Here is a 20,271-nt window from a genome sequence, read left to right as displayed (position 1 = left end):
ATTCAATATTAAGTGGCTGCAGGTGTTCAGCAGCACTAATGGAATGATATTTATTAATGTGAAAATGCTTTGTGGGCTCAGAAGTGGGTGTAAACAAGAGCTAATAATCTATGTTGCAAACCAGAAAACAGACAAAATTTATATAATCTTTGTGAGTATAGTTATGTCTTTAATTAATATACTGTAGATTAAGAATCCGTTTTCATCATCAAACTTAGATTCTCTGCACAAATCTTCACTGCTATTATCACAAGTGATGAAGTCTTTCTGTTAATAATTGGTAGGATTATGGTGTTATGACAGTCAATGGATGCACGGCAGCCTGGATCGGAATGAAAAAATAAAAAAGGTCTCTGGGCTTTGAACCAACTTCTTTATTAAGATTAACGATCAGTACAGCCTATAAATGTATTAGTTTTTTATTTGCAGGAACAACTTTCAATAGAGATTTCACATTAACATGTCTTTATTACTTTACTAATAAATGCTATGGTTTGCTCGTTTCATTCGTACAGTGTGCTCCTTAATATCAAGTCTGAAAAACATGTTCGTTGTGTTCAAACAACACAATAATCAAAACCATAAAGCATTATTAACTTATGTCATAAAGATTCAGGATCAAAGGTTGCAGTATCAGAGTCTAACATTCAGTTAATGCTTAAGTACGATGGCTTGTATTTCAGTCTTTTATTAAGTCCAATGAAAGCAAATGATAAAATGTATCATCAGTAGATGGTCAGGGTGTACGAGATATACAAATCTAATTGTTTGAGTTTCGCAGCTTCAAAGTCGATTGAATCAAACGGTGCGGAAGGTGGGGAGGGGGTCAGTGCATGCAAGGTAGTAAAAAAAAGAATAAAGCCAAGACAGAAGTGCAAAACACTACAGCTACTCAAACGGACACTTCAGGGTAGCTCGCAGAGATTGTGTTTAATGTCTCCAATCTCCAAAGCTCCGTATTGAAGCAAATATAAACGTGTTTGCAGACATTTAAGTTGCATTGCGACTTAAAGGTATACATCTTTAGAAATAAGGTTGCTCCATATCACACTGCCCAATGACAGAAATACAAAGCAGGACCAACATGTAAGCCGCCAATGATGATTCAATAAAAAGGGAAGATAAAAAGGGACCTACATGAAGGTTCAATATTAACGTTTTTGTATTCAGGTACCTCCGTCTGTTTGATAATATGCATTCAGTGCACTGGATCCAAAAATCAACATCTATGATATTATCCCTTTGCAAACTCTGAGGTCAATAAACAAAATTCTTACTTTAGGCAGCAGGTGAGCTTTTACTCAAATGTTCAAATACAAACTATTATTTATTATATTTATTTATTTATTCATTTCTAATGAATAAAGCATTACGAAAAACTGAAATTTTACTTCATAGAATCTCCTGGGATGGAATTTTGTAGAAGATTGTATCTTATTGTATCCAAATCAGTATCAAGTCATTTTCTTTCTGCAGGGAATTCACAGCTGTAGTTTCTTTTAGAGGAGCTGCAATAATGCTCAAAAAGTTGTGCCAATAAACAGGAGCTGCTCTGCTCACACTGTCAGGGGCTCTATTTGGAGTTCACACACACACACACACTCACGCATGCACGCACACACACACACACACACACACACACACACACACACACACACACACACACACACACACACACACACACACACACGGCAATCAGGCCCAATTGAGAGCATTTCCTGTGTTTCATGGTAATCTTGAGTGATTTTTCCATTACGTCCCCAGCGGCAGGGCCTATGCTCTATGACAGCTAACCCTTCTCTCCCAACTCTCTTACCCCCATCCTTCCATCCCTCCATCTCCTCATCTGTGTGACTATATGTTCCAAACACACATCTGGTCAAACATACAAACACACACAGACTGTTGCCACTGTATATTTTCTCTTTGTGGAATCACTGCATGAGAGGCACATCAGGCTGGGAGGATATTAAAGGCCATAAACTTGAGGATTAATTTGAAAAACTATAATATTGATGTCAGTGAGTGTGAATATTAGGTTTTGCAACTATACTTTAAATAAGCAACCATGCCATATGTGACAGAGTAGCACTCAAATACTTAAGTTAGATATTAAGGATGGAGTTTTATTACTTTTAAGCAGAATTTAAAACTTGCAAATTCTTCATAAGAAAAAAAAACCCTTATCTAATTACCTATTATAAAAGAAAACAACTTACCTAATTTCAGTTACTACTACTGCTTATTTTTTTGGATTCCTCTCAGATTGTCATATCTTTACTACTTGTTTTTGTGCATGTGCAATAATCGCTACTAGTAAAAGATCTGGGTCTTGAGGTTTGACCCAGACACCCAACAGCAGAGTTCAAAACAAGATTTTGTGATGACCAAGTGTTGCATCAGGACAGGAATGTGATCAATTGGGAGACAACAATATAATCGTCACTCAAATTGAAGACAAGCTGTTTTGACACAGATAAAAAGGCACATGTGCAGGAGAGCATGTGCAAATGTAAGAGGGTGCACCGAACAAGTGGAATGAGTGGTCCGAGTAGGAATTTGACTGTGGTGTGGAAAGAGTCTAGAACTATAGAAAAAGATGATCCAGAAAGAGCAATGTTATTACATCTTGTGGATGGTGTTCCTTTTTAGCATCAGGGCAAGCAATTTCGATCAAATGCTACACTGTAAACGACTGAGTAGCATTAGTTGTTTTGACGTATTCATATTCACGTTCCTAAGTTAATAGCATATTAATTATTAATTAACTTAATAAACTTCATTTATTGCATTTAATAATTAATAGATTTATTATCCCATTGTCTTTTATTTGGATGTAATGTTTCCCAGATTTCCTCTAACTTCCCTACTGTGATACTGTCCAAAAGAGGCACATTTGTTTGTCAATTTCATTTAAGCAAGGGGTCTAGAACTCCAGGCCTCGAGGGCCAGTGTCCTGCAGATTTTAGATCTCACCCTGGGTCAACACACCTGAATCAAATTATTAGTTCGTTACCAGGCCTCTGGAAAACTTCAAGACACGTTGAGGAGCTAATTTAGCCATTTAAATCAGCTGTGTTGGATCAAGGACACATCTAAAACCTGCAGGACACCGGCCCTTGAGGTTTGGAGTTCGAGACCGCTGATTTAAGCTATCCAGATAGAAGATAGCAATAGCTATCTGCTATTCTACAGGACAGATTTAACAAGTGTTGGATACATTCCTGAGAAATTTTGGTCCATACTGGCATGATAGCATCACACAGAGGTTGCTGCAGATTTGTCGGCTGCACATCCACAATGTGAATCTCTCATTCCACCACATTCCAAACATGCTATTGGATGGAGATCTGGTGACTATGGAGGCCATTTGACTACAGTGAACTCATTGTTATGTTCAAGAAATGATTTGTGAGATTATTGAGCTTTGAAACATGTGATCTACTGGAAACAACCATAAGAAGATGGGTACACTGTGGTCATGAAGGGATGGAAACTGTCCGCAACAATACTCAAGTATGCTCAGTTGGTGCTAAAGGGCCAAGAAGATATCCCTCACCCCATTACACTACACAAGGCACAGTTCATCCGCGCTTTCATGTTCTTCACACCAAATTCTGACCCCACCGCCCCAATGTGGCAACACAACATAAGAGACACATCAGACTAAAATTTTATTTTCTACAATTTCGGCGTGAACTGTAGCCTCAGCTTCCTGTTATTAAATGACAGGCGAGGCATCTGGTGTGGTCTTCTGCTGCAGCAGCTCATCTGCTTCAAGAATCAATGTGTTGTGCTTACAGAAATGTTTTTCTGCACACCTTAGTTGTAACTAACGCTCATTTGAGCTACTGTTGCCTTCCTGTCATCTTGAAACAGTCTGGCCTCTTTCCTCTGACCTCTGGCATAAACAAGACATTTTTGCCAGAGAAGTGCCGCTCACTGTCGCTATTTTCGCTTATTTGGAACATTCTCTGTAAACTCCAGAGATGGTTGCGTGGGAAAATCCCAGTAGATCAGCAGTTTCTGAAATAGCCAGAACAGCCCGTCTGGTACCAAAACTACGGCACGTTCGCTTAAGTCATCTTTCTTCCTCATTGTGATGCTCGGTTTAAACTTCAGCAGTTTATCGTGATCATGTCTACATGCTTAAATGCACTGAGTTGCTGCCATGTGATTGTCCACTCAGATACTGGCATTAATTCAATTCAATAAATTTTTTGCAAATGGTGCAAAAGTTACTTTATATTGTAAGTTAAAGACCCTAACTAAACTATTAAAAAGGAACCCCAACTACATCTGACTCGTATAAGCAAGCACTTTGGCGACAGCGGGAAGGAAAACTCCCTTTTAACAGGAAGAAACCTCCAGAAGAACCAGGCACGGGGAGGGCAGGCATCTGCCATGACTAGTTGGGAGATTAGAAGGAGACAGGAAAAAAGGCTACACCTCTTCAACTGCATTAACAAGCAGCTGAAGAGGTGTCTCTAACAAAATGTACAATACTAAAATAGGATATAACTAATATTACTAACCATATAACTAGCAGCAATCACAGAACTGATTCAACTATAATACAGGTTAAAATGAACAAAATGGCTGAACTCGAAAGACAGACTATCTCATTGAATAGTGGTATTGTAAAGCGCTTTGGGTGCCTTGAAAAGCGCTATATAAATCCAATCCATTATTATCATTATTATTATTATTATTATTATTATTATCATTATTATTATTATTATTATTATTATTATTATTATTATCATTATTATCATTATTATTATTATTATTATTATTATCATTAGGTCAGGCATTCAATCCTAATAACATTATGCTGACTGTGACTCAAAAGACTGTGAGGTGCGACATCTAGGTCTTTGTTCCCACTATTGTATGATGCCGTGTGATGGTGTTTTACTAAAGACTGCGGTGTATATTCATAGGTTTACTTTACACAGATACATATCTACTCTTAAACCAGTCTCAACCTGCTCTGACAACAGTATCACCTCTAAACATTACCTTTCATTTGGTCACATAACAAAGTTGAAAAGAAGGGAGCTTGAGCTGCAGTCTAAAAATATTTCTTTACGAGGAGTGCGGGTTGTTGGTGGTGGTGATGGGAGCATAGATGAGAGGCTTATGGGAGAAAAGACGAGATGGTGAGGAGAGGGAGGGAGCAGAGGAAGAGAGCCGGGACGTAATGTTCCCAAAACACTTGTTGTTCATCTTCCTCTGTTCAATAAAGTGGGTCAGGGACAAGAGAGAGTGAGAGGAATAGGTGGCGAGAAAGACACAGTGGTAGCTTAGTCAACTCAGCCATCATGAATTAACACGCATGTGTGCGCATCCTTGCCAACCTCTGACAGAGTAATATTCACTATCAAAACAGCATGACTGAGAAAACACTGTTGAAAGACTGAACCATTAATCTCAATGTTCGCGAACGCCAAGTGGAGTCAGTTTGACCTGGGAATGGGAATGAATTCTTTCTGGAGGTGAGCCAGGAACTTAAAAAAATTTTCTCCATTATGGTGCATTTCAATATGCTCATGCTCTAAACTCAGTGGAAAATTACCTTCTATGATACATGAAACTGAGCTGGAGCAGTCAACAAAGCCTTGGAAGCCCTTTCTCCCCAAAAATGCAGAATTCAGATACAGAGCAACAATCCTGCTAACTAAAGCAAGTATTATTCTGACAACCTACTTAAAAATGTCCAAACATGGACATAAATCTTATTGTCAAGTGATGCTCTACAGCGATTAGTATACTAGAAAAAAAAAAAGGTGCATCTTTTAGAAGTATTTCTGTTTTTACAAGATTATACCCCATTCATGAGGTGGACTTCGGGTGGAGTTTCACTTTAATGCGTGATTATGAGGCCAAAAGCAACAAAAACTAAACGCGGGACAATAAAGCTTAGAGCTCTTGGTTAGGACTTTGATGACTGATTTGGATACCATTGTGCCAACCAAAAGAAACACAGACATGTTCACACAGTTGAAATTGTATGATTAGACCCTCCCCCTTCATTAATAAAACCATTGTAACACAAGCTGTGTGAAACAATGAGTCCTGTTCGAGCAGGCACCAACAGGACGGGACATTTGTTTGTCTGAGATCATGTATCCAAAACAACCACGTAACAAAACAGAATTATGAAAAACTGTAGATCTGTATTTGACATCCTCTGTTTGTAAATTATGTAAATATGTTACACAAGTGTTTTTTATAAAAGTTTTTTATCCTTCTTCTTTTTTATGTAATAGCTTGTTGCTCTTTCTTCATATTTAGTTTTCCACTATGTTTAACAGTTCTGCTCTTTGCCCTTGTTCTGACGGTATTTCTACATATTCTGAATTTGATGTTCAACCAACCATAACGTACTATTTCAGGCATTCACTCTGTAGCTGCTACTCAATTTAACAGCTATATGTTTCATAAGTAACTAGTTTAGTTTGTTTACCCATTATAGTCAGCTTTACATTTTTAATACTGTTAGTAATAAAAACTGTAACTTAGATATCTTTTTAACAATACCAAGTCGTTGGCATAGTTTTGGCAAAACACTTTAATTAACATTCATATTAATTAATATTGATATTTTAATATTTTAGCTTACTGAGAAAAACATATATCAACTGTTGTATCTATTATATGTAGCTAGCAATGTAACTTTCCAAAGCATGAAGTACTGGTAACTATTTAAAAACTTTTAGACCATTATTGTGTGCTTTAATTATTTAACCATTGTCAGCATTTTTTCTTTACAATGTTTGCAACCTAAGGTTGCTTCACACACGAGCACGTGCTCCGTGTACCCCTGGTTGGGAAACACAGCTGTAACTGGCTTATCTTTAGCACCCAGCAGGTACTGTTATATTTTTTGTTGTATTTCAATGTAAAAAAAGACTGCATAAGAGATGGATGTAGCTTCCAGGTTTTAAAAAGGGATGTTAGTGTTCAAGTGCCTTACATTAGCTTTTTTTTTTTAATGGCTATAAAAAGGCTTTCAGTCCTGAGTCGAACACACACTTTCCTGGTGAGTTGAGGTTCTCAGTCACTGGGTTACAATCAATTTTTTTAAGTTTTCTTCATATCATGTCTTAGAGATGCTTATTTGTGGTATGCTTATTGCTTATTGGCTAATGATTTATTTCTTGTTCTTTTTTATCCTATTCTTTCATTTGAAATGAATATTTTTCCTTCAAAGCACATCTGATTTTACATTTTCAACTAAAATCTTCTATATTTAGTTTTATTAATGCTTTACTGACACATAAAATACTGTAAATATAAACTAAATAACACGTCAGACACTAAGATTTGTTAGGATTTCAAGGGAAAAAAGTTTTATTTCAGTAGATGCACTAAAAGTGACAAAAAAGTTTTCTGTTCTATTGCTCCTTTGACTCAGTCATATTTCATCCTGTCTGTCTGAAGAGCAAAACAAAGAAAACATACCTGGCAATATTGTGATCAGCTAAAACAAAATGAGACTTTATTAAACCCTCTGGCAGAAATGAGCTGTTGGAGCAACAAAAAAACAGGATTCATACAAAGTAAGCATGTTTAAAGCAGTTTCCTGCAACCATTATTATCCTGCACATATTCATCTGATAGTTATGACTTTTTGAGTAATTTTTAGAGGGGTGTTGAAGAAGAACTTCCCCAAAAAACACATGCTTGGTAGGTTTCTGGAAATGAAACCAAAAGACTGAAAGGGCAGATAACAAGAATTTTAGGTGGGTGATTGCAGGAAGAATGTGCATTGTGCAAATGGAGTTTACCATCATCTCTGGCGTGAACTGACCTTTAATTTCTGGGCAAACGAGCAAATTCCCAGCCGTGTTCTGCTCACACTGTGTTTTTGTGTGTTTGTGCATGAGGATTTCATCCCATCACTTTGTATTCATGGCTTTGAAGGGCAGACACATGGACAATAAAAAGTCACAACAGTAAACGTGCACATACACACAACCAGCAGCCCCGGGATAAGCTGCAACCAAAACAGCCACATCTCATGTTAATGCAGTATTTGTTATTGTAATAACTGATATATCATTTTAACAGAGGCATTTTTTTATTTTAGGGACATGTTTTGGAACAACTCAGAGACATTTCCAAAACAGTGGTGGTTCTTTTTGCTCTTAAAAATAGGCCCAATGTTTAATGCCAAGACTGGAACCATTTAATTAGACTATTAAAGGCTTAGAGTTTTTGGAGGTTCTCACATCATAACCAGCCAGGGTACCTGCTTATTTGTGAACAACTGCTGTATTTATCAGGTATCATTAACAATATCAAAAAGTTTGGGTTCAATGAGAAGTTTTTTTTAGAGTAAGCTGAAAGTGCATCACCAGACTGCTATTTTAGTTTAGACTGGCATTAGCTCATGTTCATCCCTTTGATAGGCTTAGAAGTTACGGTAACTTTGTAGAGCTGCACCGATTACTGGATAGTCACTGGTCTCATTGACTGTTAATTTACATAAAACTGTTGTGTCTGCTCTGACATGATGCTTACAGGTTTAAATACTTTCACGTCGTGAGAAAGAAGGTTTTCACAGGACTCTATGCAGTCCTTTGAAAAGTCGTCGTGGAGGACTTTTGGCCCACTCTTCTTTGCAACAGTTAACCAACATTTGCAGCCATTCATTTATATACAGCTCACTTAAGGTCGACCCACAATATTTCAGTCGGGTTGAGGTCTGGACTTTGACTGGGCCACAGGGACAACTTTTCTTTTTTGGCCATTCTGTTATAAATTTGCTGCTGTGCTTGGGACCATTGTTGTGTTGCTTGAGCCAATTTGAGCCAAGCATTTAGCTATCAGACAGATAATCTCACATTTGACTCTAGAACACTCTGGAGTTTGGAGTGCATGGTCAACTTAATTGCAAGGTCCCCAGGTCCTGTGGCTAGAAAGCGAGCCCAAATCATCACCCGAGGTGTCGACACGAGGTGTTTATCCTGATATGCTGTGTTGAGTTTTCGGCTGAAGTAGTGCTAAGGCTTATGGCCAACCATCTCCGCTTGAAGAGAGATATTTGGCACCCCTTTCAAACAAGCCATAGTTGTTCAGTCTTTTTCTAATTGTGTGGTCAGCTTTAGTATTCAGTATGCTGACTGAGGCCTGTAGAGTCTGATATGTGGCTTTTAGGTTCAGAATGAGGATTAAATGGTCTGATCTTCTGGTGAATCTGCTTGTACATCAATCCCTGTAAAGACTGTGGCCTCCTACAGCAGCCTACAGTTATCTATCCTCTTCTATGGAAGCAGTAAGGCTTTACTCAGTTTTTCACAGACCTACATGGAAAACTATAATTTTTACACAACTTCCTTAACCCGTAGGTATTGGTTCAGAATAACAAGGTAAAATGCAATTATTTGGTAAATTTTACAAATTATCCTGATTGCTAATGTCACCGTATTGTCCTAAGTTTGATAAGCAAACAACTACCAAGACTGAAAGTATAGTTTTCCTCGCAAATCTCACATCTGTCCTTTTTCCTGTCAACTACCAAGCATTTTGTTTTTTGTTAGTTGGCAAACAGCTTTTTTTTACATTTCGTCCAATCTTCTCGCCCACTCCAAAAATAGCACACTCTTAACAGTGCCGTTGCACTGTGTGATCTAAATGTGTCGAGGGGTCAAAAATAGTAGCATTCAGTTCTGAAATGTTTGTGCTGGCAGAATTCATACAAACTCTTTTATCAGTAAATGGGTGTTTAAGATTTTTAAGAACCCGCAGCCAGCCTGTAAACAAGACAAGTAAAAGTAGCCAGTGTACTTATCTTTTCTTGAGACTTTTTTTGAGAATAGACAAAACAATGAAACAGTTTTCATTGTTCTGCTCAGTTTGTAGAGTTCATCACATAGCAAAACAGGGTGAATCTGAAACTGAATAGAAACTTACTACTATCCCAGTACTCTTTGGCCGACCTTGGCAGGGTGGAATAATCAGGGCTATGTAATTCTTTTCAGATAGGTCAAAGCTGTTGTGGTATTCTTTCTCTATCATTGACAGGAACAACCTAAGACCTTGACAGTCTCCACACTGTGAAGGTTTTGACAGTCTGCCTGATTTCACATAGCCTTCTAGGGTTCAATTTTGACCACTTTTGCATACATCTTCCATGTATGCAAAACCTTCCACTCAACTCTGACCCGTCAGAATTTAACATTTTTAAATATTATTTGTTTTTCTCTTGCTGCACTGATCTTTTCTGCTGTGGAACAATCAACTTTTAAGATAACAGTGAGAAAAAAAACTCGTTTGGCTTATAGATGAAATATGAATATCAGAGATGTGCCTCAATCTTTAAATTAAATTAACTGACAAGAAACTGGCCTGAGATGTTTGAAGCAAACATGTCAGAATTTTGTCATCATCAAGTTAGAGACATTTTATTTCTAATGATAAAAGTATTTATGAATTCTTAATGAAAAGTACATGTAAATATGTTTAGAAAGTGGGAGTATTGAAAGTTGCAGGACATTTTCTTAAAAAAGATCAAGTATATGGACATGATATTTTCAAATATGGGCTTAGACAAGGATGACATGTGGAAATGTTTAAAAAAGGAAGGGGCACATGGAGGCTGCTGTGCTTCAGGAGGTAAAATTATGGGTCGTGTAAGACTGGAAGGTCAATAGTGAATGACGCTTGTAGTATACAGATATATATATTTATTCTTTCTGGATTCTTACAGTGAGTGTATTTTCTAACATACAACAGAACATTTCAACAGTTTTTTTTTTCACGGCACCATTCAAAGAGACCTGGTTGTTAGTCTAGATTCAGGCTGGACAGACTGCTGTGAGGACACATGAGGTTTCAACTAAGGAAAATGTTTTATATCAACAAGCCTGTAGGTATAGATGTGTGCTTGTTTATGTGTTTTAAATATTTTGCTGTTGGGAGGATCATACAGGTGTCAGGGAATTGGAAACTTAAAGCCATAAACAAAAATTCTCTCTGCTAACATGCCACAGATGGTACGACATAAACACATGCAAACTCATGCACAGGTTGCATGATGAGAGACTCTAAACAGCAAATTAAAGTTCACATTCATCCGGGAAAACAGCAGAGAGAACAACATGCTTTTCTTCCATCAGTGATATTTTTGGATCAAACAACCAAAATCGTCTCTGAGTCTCCATCCATCACAATGGTGTTATGATTCAAGTTGTGTGGATTTTTTAGGACCAATTGTGTGTTTCTTATTGGTTGACAATGATATTATGACTGAATGGATCCATGCAGACAGAAAATACCTGGAGCAAAAGGACAGTGAGGTAATCTCAGCACACGTATGAACGCAGAGCACTTCCAGGGTCATGACCAAACACAAGAACACTCTGTGAGTACTCGACAACAAGCAACACTGTGTTAAAATGAGCTGTTCCTCTCTCAGTCGGTGTTCTGAAGGATCCAAACCAACCTGACATCAGTGCTACTCAACATGCCTGGATGAAGTTTAACTACACTCACATATTTGGCTTAATTGTTCTACACCTACTGTAAATCAGCTGATGAAGCTTGAGGATGTTTTTTCTTAAAGGGTGTCCATCCTCCACAGAACCAACTAGCAGTGGTATAGAAACCCAAACATTCACTTGCCATCACCGGGTAAAGTATTCGTTAGCAACACGAAGTGAGGCAAATGACTGAAGCAGCTATCAGTAGGAAAACCACTGATTTACATGTGACTGAGAAATAAATCCATTAGAGAGTTATCTACCTAAATGATTGTGCACTAGTTACCAACTGTCAGCTACAAAGCAACCCCCACTGAGTGAATCACTTTCTATCTTAATAGGGCTTTGTGTTGGAAAATTAAGATTTTCTGTGGTTGTTTGCAAAGCTAACAATGTGCAGCCCAAGACTGATGATGCCTGAACTAAACTTGAGTTTAGCTTGAACGGAAAGAAGTTAGAAAAAAACAATCAAACACTGGTCAAACATAGCTGGTGAATATAACTGAGACTACCAAAAATCAGTTATTTAAATTTTTCCCTGTCCTAGAGTTTCCATATTTTTATATTTTTTTAGGTTTTTGCAATGCAAACATCTTGGTATTTAACAAATAGTTACCAAGATTTTGAGTTTGAAGAGAATCACGGCTTTACTATTATTCTCAAAGACACCAAAGTGTTTTTTTTTTCATCCACCCAGTATTTACTCAGAAAATACATTCAGAACAGATAATATATTAGATAGACTTACTGGAACACACTTCTACATACAGGGGTGGATGCAGCTACCAGCATCGCCATCACTGGCTGATAAATCATGCAATAAATGACTCTACAATAAATAAATTGTCGTTGCTAAAGTGTTTAGAAAATGTTCAGGACAAACTGTATAAAGTTTGCAGTTGTTGATTCTCCATTCATTCTCTGACTTTAAGCATTACAAACTGCTGCACTGCAGTGCTGATGTACCAACTTTGGACAAATGCTAGTGCCTTAGCCAAGGGCAATGACAAAATAATAATAGAAAGGTAAACCAGATTAAGCATGGCGACAGCATGCAAACTGCACAGAAGAGATGTTATGCAGCATTTTTGTCAAAATTAAATGGTTACCTAGCACCGTATAGCAAAATTTGAAAAGGACTGGTTCTTGCCCCAAAGCCACTATCAATAAACAGATAAAACTACATTTGGAACAGAGGAAAAATATTACTTTAACAAGATTTTATGTTTTTTAATTACTGTGCTGCATATGTATCAAAGCAAAGCAATAGTTGTAAAGTATTTGGTCATTTGTGTTTTCCACCTTGGAAACTCAAAAGTACATATTTAAAGGTTCTTAAATATATTTTCAAACCTACCACTCCACCTTTTATGGTTCGTGCATTCAGAAACTTTCAAACCAGCAGAATGATGTGCAGCCACTGAGCAGTTTGACAACAAAGTTCACAAATTACGTGCTCAGTGATTCTGTGAATCACCCACCCCTGAATGACTGTCCAAACAATGGAAACATGTTATGTGTTGTTAGAACATGGGCGCTCTGACACCTACTCAGACCAATGTACATTTCAGGAAAGGAAGGCTTTGCTGCAGTTTTCTTCATTCTTTGATTTTTTTCAGAAATTCTCTTACGTCTCCTGTTAATCGAACAAGCACATCACGGTTACCTGTAAATGACTCCGTGTCGGTGCAGGAACATCAGGGCAGATGTGACCTCGGCGGCGTAAAAACGAGATCGTGCCTCATCGAACTTCCTCGATCGCTGGATCTGAAACATCAGGTCTCCTCCATTAACATATTCCATCACAAAGAACAAGCGGTCCTGCGGGAAGACAGTGAAAAAGAACTTTATTCAGTAAGTGTGTAAATATTTCAATTCGAAAATGGCAAAAATATCAACATAACTCACTGATGTTGGTAATTTTGTGAATGAAACATGGCAATAACAGAGCAGCACTTCCTCTTTTAAGATTCTTGATTTTAAGCTAGTGCTCTTACATTTATCCATTAACAATAAATAATTTAAACTCATAAATCATATACAGTCACTAAAACAAAATACATTATATACACTTGCTTTTGAATATTTTCAAAACTTTAGATTAATTGAGTTTTGGAAACTACGCAGAAATCGTTTACAGTTAACTGTTAAATCTTCTGTTACATATTTTTTGGAAACTTAAAAGGAACCTATTATTCTTTTCTTTATATTCTGTCTAATGAAAATCATTACACTGGCGGATGTTCATTTTAAATATGTTTCAAACGTTTCAAATAATGAGGTCGCTGTATGTACGAAGAACCGCTGTAAGCCAAAAGTTCCATTTTCAAACCGTTTTTCTGCTCTTGTTTCTTCATGATATCCTGGAGCCTCTCATATGATCATCACAGGTACACAGCTCTGGCTGAGCACAGCAGCCCCGCCCACCAGCTGTTCAAACATTCTGTTTTTCACAATTTTTTCACATCACATCTGCCTAAATCAAGACATTAGAAGAAAACAATAAATGGAACACGAACTGTTTATTAATCAGAGAGAAAATCTTAGTTGTAAATTTAACCCATTTTTAAAAACACAAGACACTTTGGATTTTGTCTCAAATTTCCCTGAGTAGAGAAAGAAAAACAATACAGATTGCTATGTGACAACCACTAATTGTCCCTACTTCCATAGAACCCCTTCCTGTGATACACACACATACAGAGGCGAAAAACAACACACACACTGCTGTAGACCACGCCCTCTGAGCCCTATTCTCTTGGTAATGAAAATGGGCTCCGTGGGGAAACAAACGGCCTCCTTCCTGAATTCCAGCTCGCTTTCTTCATATAGGAAATAAGAGAGAGAGAGAGAGTATGTGCAGTGAGGGTGCTGTGATATAAACAGCTGGGTATATAAGAAACAAGGAGGAGCCCGTCAGAGCCATTGTGTGAGGCCTCAGGGTTCACATCGTTAGCTGTTAAGGTGACACAGAGCTACAGATCTGAAGCTTCTGTGTTTCCACCACATTAAAGGAGACCCCCGGCTGTGAGGCGTATATAGGATTTGTAAAGAGCGACAAAGACTGAATCTGAGACACAGGAAGTATGTAAACAGAATATGTGCACGTGGAAAGGTAAAAAAAAAAACAAAACCAATTTATCCTGTAAACTCTGTAGAACAAAGACAAAAGCATTTCTATGTGTGTGTTTCATTACATTGAGAGCAAACAAAGTTCTGTTTCTTGCATGTACCTAAAATTGTGGAGCTAGCTGCACAAACAACCGCAGTTTCCTCTCCAATGCAATTAGCTGTGAATGGGTTTAAGCATGACAATGATTGTGCATGTTCTACCCTTTGTTATTTAAAAAAGACAACAGCAAAGAAGAAGTAGAAATTTTATGATTGTCTCACACCCACTGAGTTCTCCTTATTAGCATTGGAACAGTGATTAAGCACGAACATTGAACATCTTTGGCTTTATACAGCACCTGCTCCATTAACTCATCAGATGCACGTCAAACCTGTCGCCATCTGGATATTTGGGGCATGTTTACCTAAAAAACTGTCTGTATGTTTGGCCATAATGAGTGTTCACAACTGGCCACAGGATACATTAATTCTTAGTCATTGTCTATGTTGCCTGCCTTGCAACACATCTTGAGAGCTTTGGACTGCACTTTAAGAGACAGAGTGTTGAGTTGCTGATCCTGAACTAGTGAAAAATTTTGAAGGTAGTCGTCACACTAAAAGAAAGACACATCTTGATTTGTTGTTTCGAACATTTCAAAAAGCTGGAACATTTTTCTAATACCTTAAAAAAGCAGTTGGTCTTGGTTTATAGTCTCGGAATAGACAGCGAATGTGACACAATCGACCTGTCAGGTGCAACTCAGTCTTTGCAGGTTTGTAAGCGACTGTAAATGTCTAATGGGCTAAAGTAAACAAATACATAAGGACAACAGACATTTATGAGAGCATCATTAAGCCAGAGAATTGAAAAAGTTTATGGCATAAAAAAGCCTCTTGTTTCTTAAATCTAAAATTAGAGACTAAACAAGTTTTCTGTTTTTTTGACCACTTTGCCCCAGTTTTCCCAACCCACTTTACAGATGAGGACATAATTATTAGCCTCCAAATATGATTTTTTTTAAGTATTTCCCAAGCGATGTTAAATAGAGCACAGCTTTTCCAAACATCCTGGTTTTATTTTGGATGCTTACATTTGCACAGAAGCAAAATGAATCTGAGAAAAATCGAAAACTACCAGCGTCAAAATGATTAGGCCCTGTGATACTAATAGACAGTTATGTTGTAGTGCAATCATTTGTTGTAGTCTCACATCCTTCTCTCCCGAGTACTCCCAGACTATTTTGCTCTGGCGAATCTTTCAAACTTCTCTAGATTTGCTGGTCTTCCTGCATAGACCTTGATCTTCAGTTCACCTCAAAAATTTCACTGGGATTCAAGTCGGGGCGTCATGCAGGCCAGTCAGTAACCTTCCTATTGGTCTTTTGGAGGCAGATCTTCACCATAATCTTTCTCCAGGTTGTGCTTCACCTTCAGCCTGGTTTGAGGGTGTTTCTTCTGCAGAAGTGAAATTTCTTAGTAAGTGAAAAATTTTGAAGGTAGGCTGTTCTGGGGTCTTTAGATACTTTCTCACTTTGACTTCTTACCTCTGCCAGGCTTGTTCTGTACTGTGTGGCTCTCTTTGAATTTCTCAATGATTCTTCCCACTTGAATTTTAGACACTTGGAAACACTGTGGTAACTTCAATTCAATTCAAAATGTTGGAAATTTATAAAACAGTGCACAGATTTATTTCTCTTCTGATAGCAATATTAACCAGATATGGCAATTCCATTTTAACCATTGCAGCTCAAACAAAACAACAGTCACCAACTGTATGCTTCCTTTCTACCGATATGCATTAACCTTCCTCTGGTTCCCCTTTTTTAAAATAAAAAATACAAATAATTTATATTTCAAGTGCTAAGCTTCCCAAGGGTGAGGGTCGTTGCTAGATGGAGAAACTACAGAGCTTGAAAGACTTGATTGTTCTTTAATGAGAGTCGCTGAATCTAGACGATGAGGAAGTCCAATTTTGTTCGGATGCAAAAATTGTACATTAGCAGGTATTTTGCAGATGACTGCGAACTTTTCTTCTTCTCATATACAGATACTTCATAAGACCATTTTAACCCTTTCATGCATGAATTATGACAACCTCAATCAGGACTTTTTTTCTTAAGTATTTTTATTCATCTTCAGGCATGAAAAAAAGATTTTTGAACTTCATTTTTTTAAACATGAGTTTTTTTTACATATCTGAATTATGAATTTGGTATGGAGGGACACATCACTGTCCAATGTACTGGTTGATGTGCAAGTATACCATCAACACTGGCACAAATGCAAGAAAACAGCCTTTGAATAGCCACTGTAGTGACCACTATGCGTGAAAGAGTTAATGTGCTATCATTATTTCCAGTAGGCAGGTTAGTATAACAGATACGATGGAACTCCTTTGACTTCAAAACAGTTTGCAGTTGTGTAGCAACTATATGAAGGCTACAAGAGCTAAAATGTTACGCTCTATATGAAATATGTCAACGCTGACCATATCTAAGGGTATGATAAGGGTACCAGATGTTGGTAAATATTATGGTCTGCTGACCTGCTGAGATTGCGGTTTAAATGATTAAATTGGATATAGACTTAATTAAACAGCATTTGAAAATCATGTCTTCTTAGCTTACCAACCTCTGTCCCTATGTAGATGTTATACCTTATTTTGTGTTGTGTTGTGTAGCACTGCCTAACAAGTCTAAAACTGATTGTAAGCAGGTACAAAGTCCATTAAAATGTGATGCAAAAGGGTCCTGACTAGCAGTGGGTGTATGTTACTATACTAATACACTTTTAAATCCTTTTTAACTGCCATGAAATCAGGATTGCTACTGAGCTTTAGGGACCTTCCACAATGAAGTGTTATACTGTCTGTAGAGTATTGTTGCTTTTCTTTAGTTGGATCGGAACTGATTAAAAAAATTAATTTGGCCATTCACCAAAACATGTCACATTCATGCCATGTATATTTAACCCTTGTGTGGTGTTCGTATTTTTGTTACTCAGCCAGTGTTCATGGGTCTGGTGGACCCGCTAGAGTTTTGGCTTTCCAAATTAACACTATCAAACAATTTTATGTTAAATTACTCAACAGATGTTTACTTCATCCCAATTACAAGACATATGAACAGCAAACATGGTTAATTTTTTCCCTTTACCTTTGTTAGATCACATTTATGAATTAATGTGCTTCTCGTTTTTCTTTTATATAAAATGTTATAAATAAATCAGTTATAATCAAGTGGAGTGAGTGGAAAGACACAACACATTTACACGTGAAAAAATAATTAATTGTTTAATTTTTCTTTTGAAAAAAACTGAACACGGGTCTCACAGACCCGAACACCATACAAGGGTTAAAGCCAACCTTGGGCTCTTTTCTCCCCTCTGTTATCAGTTTAAAGAGGCCTCAAAATTTCGTGTTACATAAGTGGCCGATAGTCCACCTCAGAGAGAATTTCTTCCCTCCCTCCACTCCTCCTGAAAGCGACTTTAAACAGGATGTTGAAATAGTTTGTTTAAATGTACCCAAAGTCCCAGCTGGTCCCACCCAATCAAACATGAATAAACATTTCCTGACTGTAATTACAAATGTACAGATACTGGCTTCCCATTTCTGACACACGGGCGCACACACATAGACACACACACACACACAGAGAGACAAAGTCAGGGCATATTTTAGAGGCACACGGCCAGACGATTCACTACATTCTACATAATGCTGACAATAACGTCTTGATGGTTATCCGACTATTTTGTGTGTGTGTTTCTAAAGTTTGTGTGTATGAGCCCTCTTGGTGCCAGCCTGCTGTTAAACAAGTCTTAACTTGAATCTCATTGCATCTTATACAAGCCCAAACCATTACCTCATACTGTCTGTACTGTGACCACACAGTCAATCACACACACACACACACACACACACACACACACACACACACACACACACACACACACACACTTATATATATTAGTGCTGTCAGCGTTAATCTCGTTAAAATGACGTTACACCATAACCGCATTAACGCAGCAAATCTCCGATAACGAGTTACCGCGGATCGCCCCGTGCGTGGGGCTGCATGGCGTCAACGCGTTAATGAGCTAACCGCGCTTATACGGCTTTAAAAAGGATAATGAACACCACTGAGATTTATTTTATCAACTTTTCTTCTGACGATGTTGTCTGTGTTGAGCGCTCAGTGGATATGCGTTCAACTACTCCGCCTAGGCTGCACTGTCGAGCGCAGATCCACTGAGCACAGCGCAAGCTAGTGAGAAAGAAGCTAAGCTCTTTGCAACATGGCAGCTGCCTCAACGCTACCCGAAATTGAACCTCCCCCACCCTCATTCAGATCTGGCCTTTGGAACTATTTTGGTTTTCATGTGAAGCATGACCCTGATGGACAAAAGTAAAACAGTATGTCAGCTGTGCCACGCAATGCTCAATTACATGGGTGGGAGCTAGTGTGTTAGCGCAGTTAGCTCGTTAACGTGCTGGCCGTCCAGCCCCATGCACGGGGCGATCCGCGGTAGCTCGTTAACGGAGATTTGCCGTGTTGTGGCGTTAACGTCATTTCAACAAGATTTACGCTGACAGCACTAGTGGGAATATATATATATATATACACGCCGGTTCGAGCCCCGGCTTGGACAGTCTCGGTCGTTGTGTCCTTGGGCAAGACACTTCACCCGTTGCCTACTGGTGGTGGTCAGAGGGCCCGGTGGCGCCAGTGTCCGGCAGCCTCGCCTCTGTCAGTGCGCCCCAGGGTGGCTGTGGCTACAATGTAGCTTGCCATCACCAGTGTGTGAATGTGTGTGTGAATGGGTGGATGACTGGATATGTAAAGCGCTTTGGGGTCCTTAGGGACTAGTAAAGCGCTATATAAATACAGGCCATTTACCATATATATACACACACACATACATACATATATTTGTTTATTAACTTGCAATAATTTTGATGTGCTCACATTGCCCTTAAAACTGAGATCTAATTATAGAAATGTTAGATAAGATGAGTTCATCTGCTGAATTACTTTCCACCACTCCAGTTGTTGAAATGTTAGCTGTAACGCACTGCTTCTCCTCTCCTGAAAATATGAACGGCTGACATGAAGCTAAAATAAACACTTTCATCAAAGTCAGTCAAAAACGGGGAACAAAAAAACAACAAGTGGGGTTTGAACTTTTGTCCATGCACGAACAAAAAAACTCAATTGCTGCCCTATTTTCCTCGGAACATTATGAGCCATTACCGTTTGGCTGCTGGTCATTACCACACAGAGGCAACCAGTAAAGATTCACTTGGTGATTTCTTTCAACAGAATCTGGGTCCTGAGTTTGTTTTGTGGTAATCAGAGTTTTTGTAATGCTATATGGTAACTTTGAGAAGTGACTTTCACTGCAGATGTGACAATTAGTCTTCAGAAAAACTTTGATTCATCCTTTTATTTTTATTTTATTTATGTGTTTTTCGCAGATGTTGACTTGAAGAGAAGAGCTGGACTTTTCCTTTTTTTTCTCCTTGCAAAAGGAAATAATTGTAATTGGAGGACAGAGCGTACTCTGTGTGTGTGGCCACTGAACCTGTTTTTGCTTTCAAAAATTCTGCATTCTAATCAGTTAAACATATTAAACCCTAATGTGTTTAGTAGAAAAATCATTCCTGCAT

At 38.1% G+C, this 20,271-nt stretch overlaps 1 protein-coding gene across 2 annotated transcripts in view; it reads right to left on the bottom strand.

The window, feature by feature from the left end:
* Positions 1–20,271, bottom strand: part of LOC146695118 (protein kinase C epsilon type-like) — a 101,963-nt gene that overhangs the window by 9,064 nt on the left and 72,628 nt on the right. For both annotated transcript variants that reach the window (XM_085477019.1, XM_085477020.1), the window contains one exon: positions 13,156–13,310. In XM_085477019.1, the coding sequence (XP_085333145.1) occupies positions 13,156–13,310 (155 nt within the window). The remainder of the gene's footprint in view (positions 1–13,155; positions 13,311–20,271) is intronic.

The sequence above is a fragment of the Copadichromis virginalis genome, linkage group LG13 (genome assembly GCF_057382275.1).
Source record: "Copadichromis virginalis isolate Kocher_CV1m ecotype Utaka linkage group LG13, C_Virginalis_male_GT1.1, whole genome shotgun sequence".
Classification (NCBI taxonomy): domain Eukaryota; kingdom Metazoa; phylum Chordata; class Actinopteri; order Cichliformes; family Cichlidae; genus Copadichromis; species Copadichromis virginalis.
The sequence above is the reverse complement of the archived record's forward strand: the minus strand, read 5'-3'. Positions and strand labels throughout refer to the sequence as shown.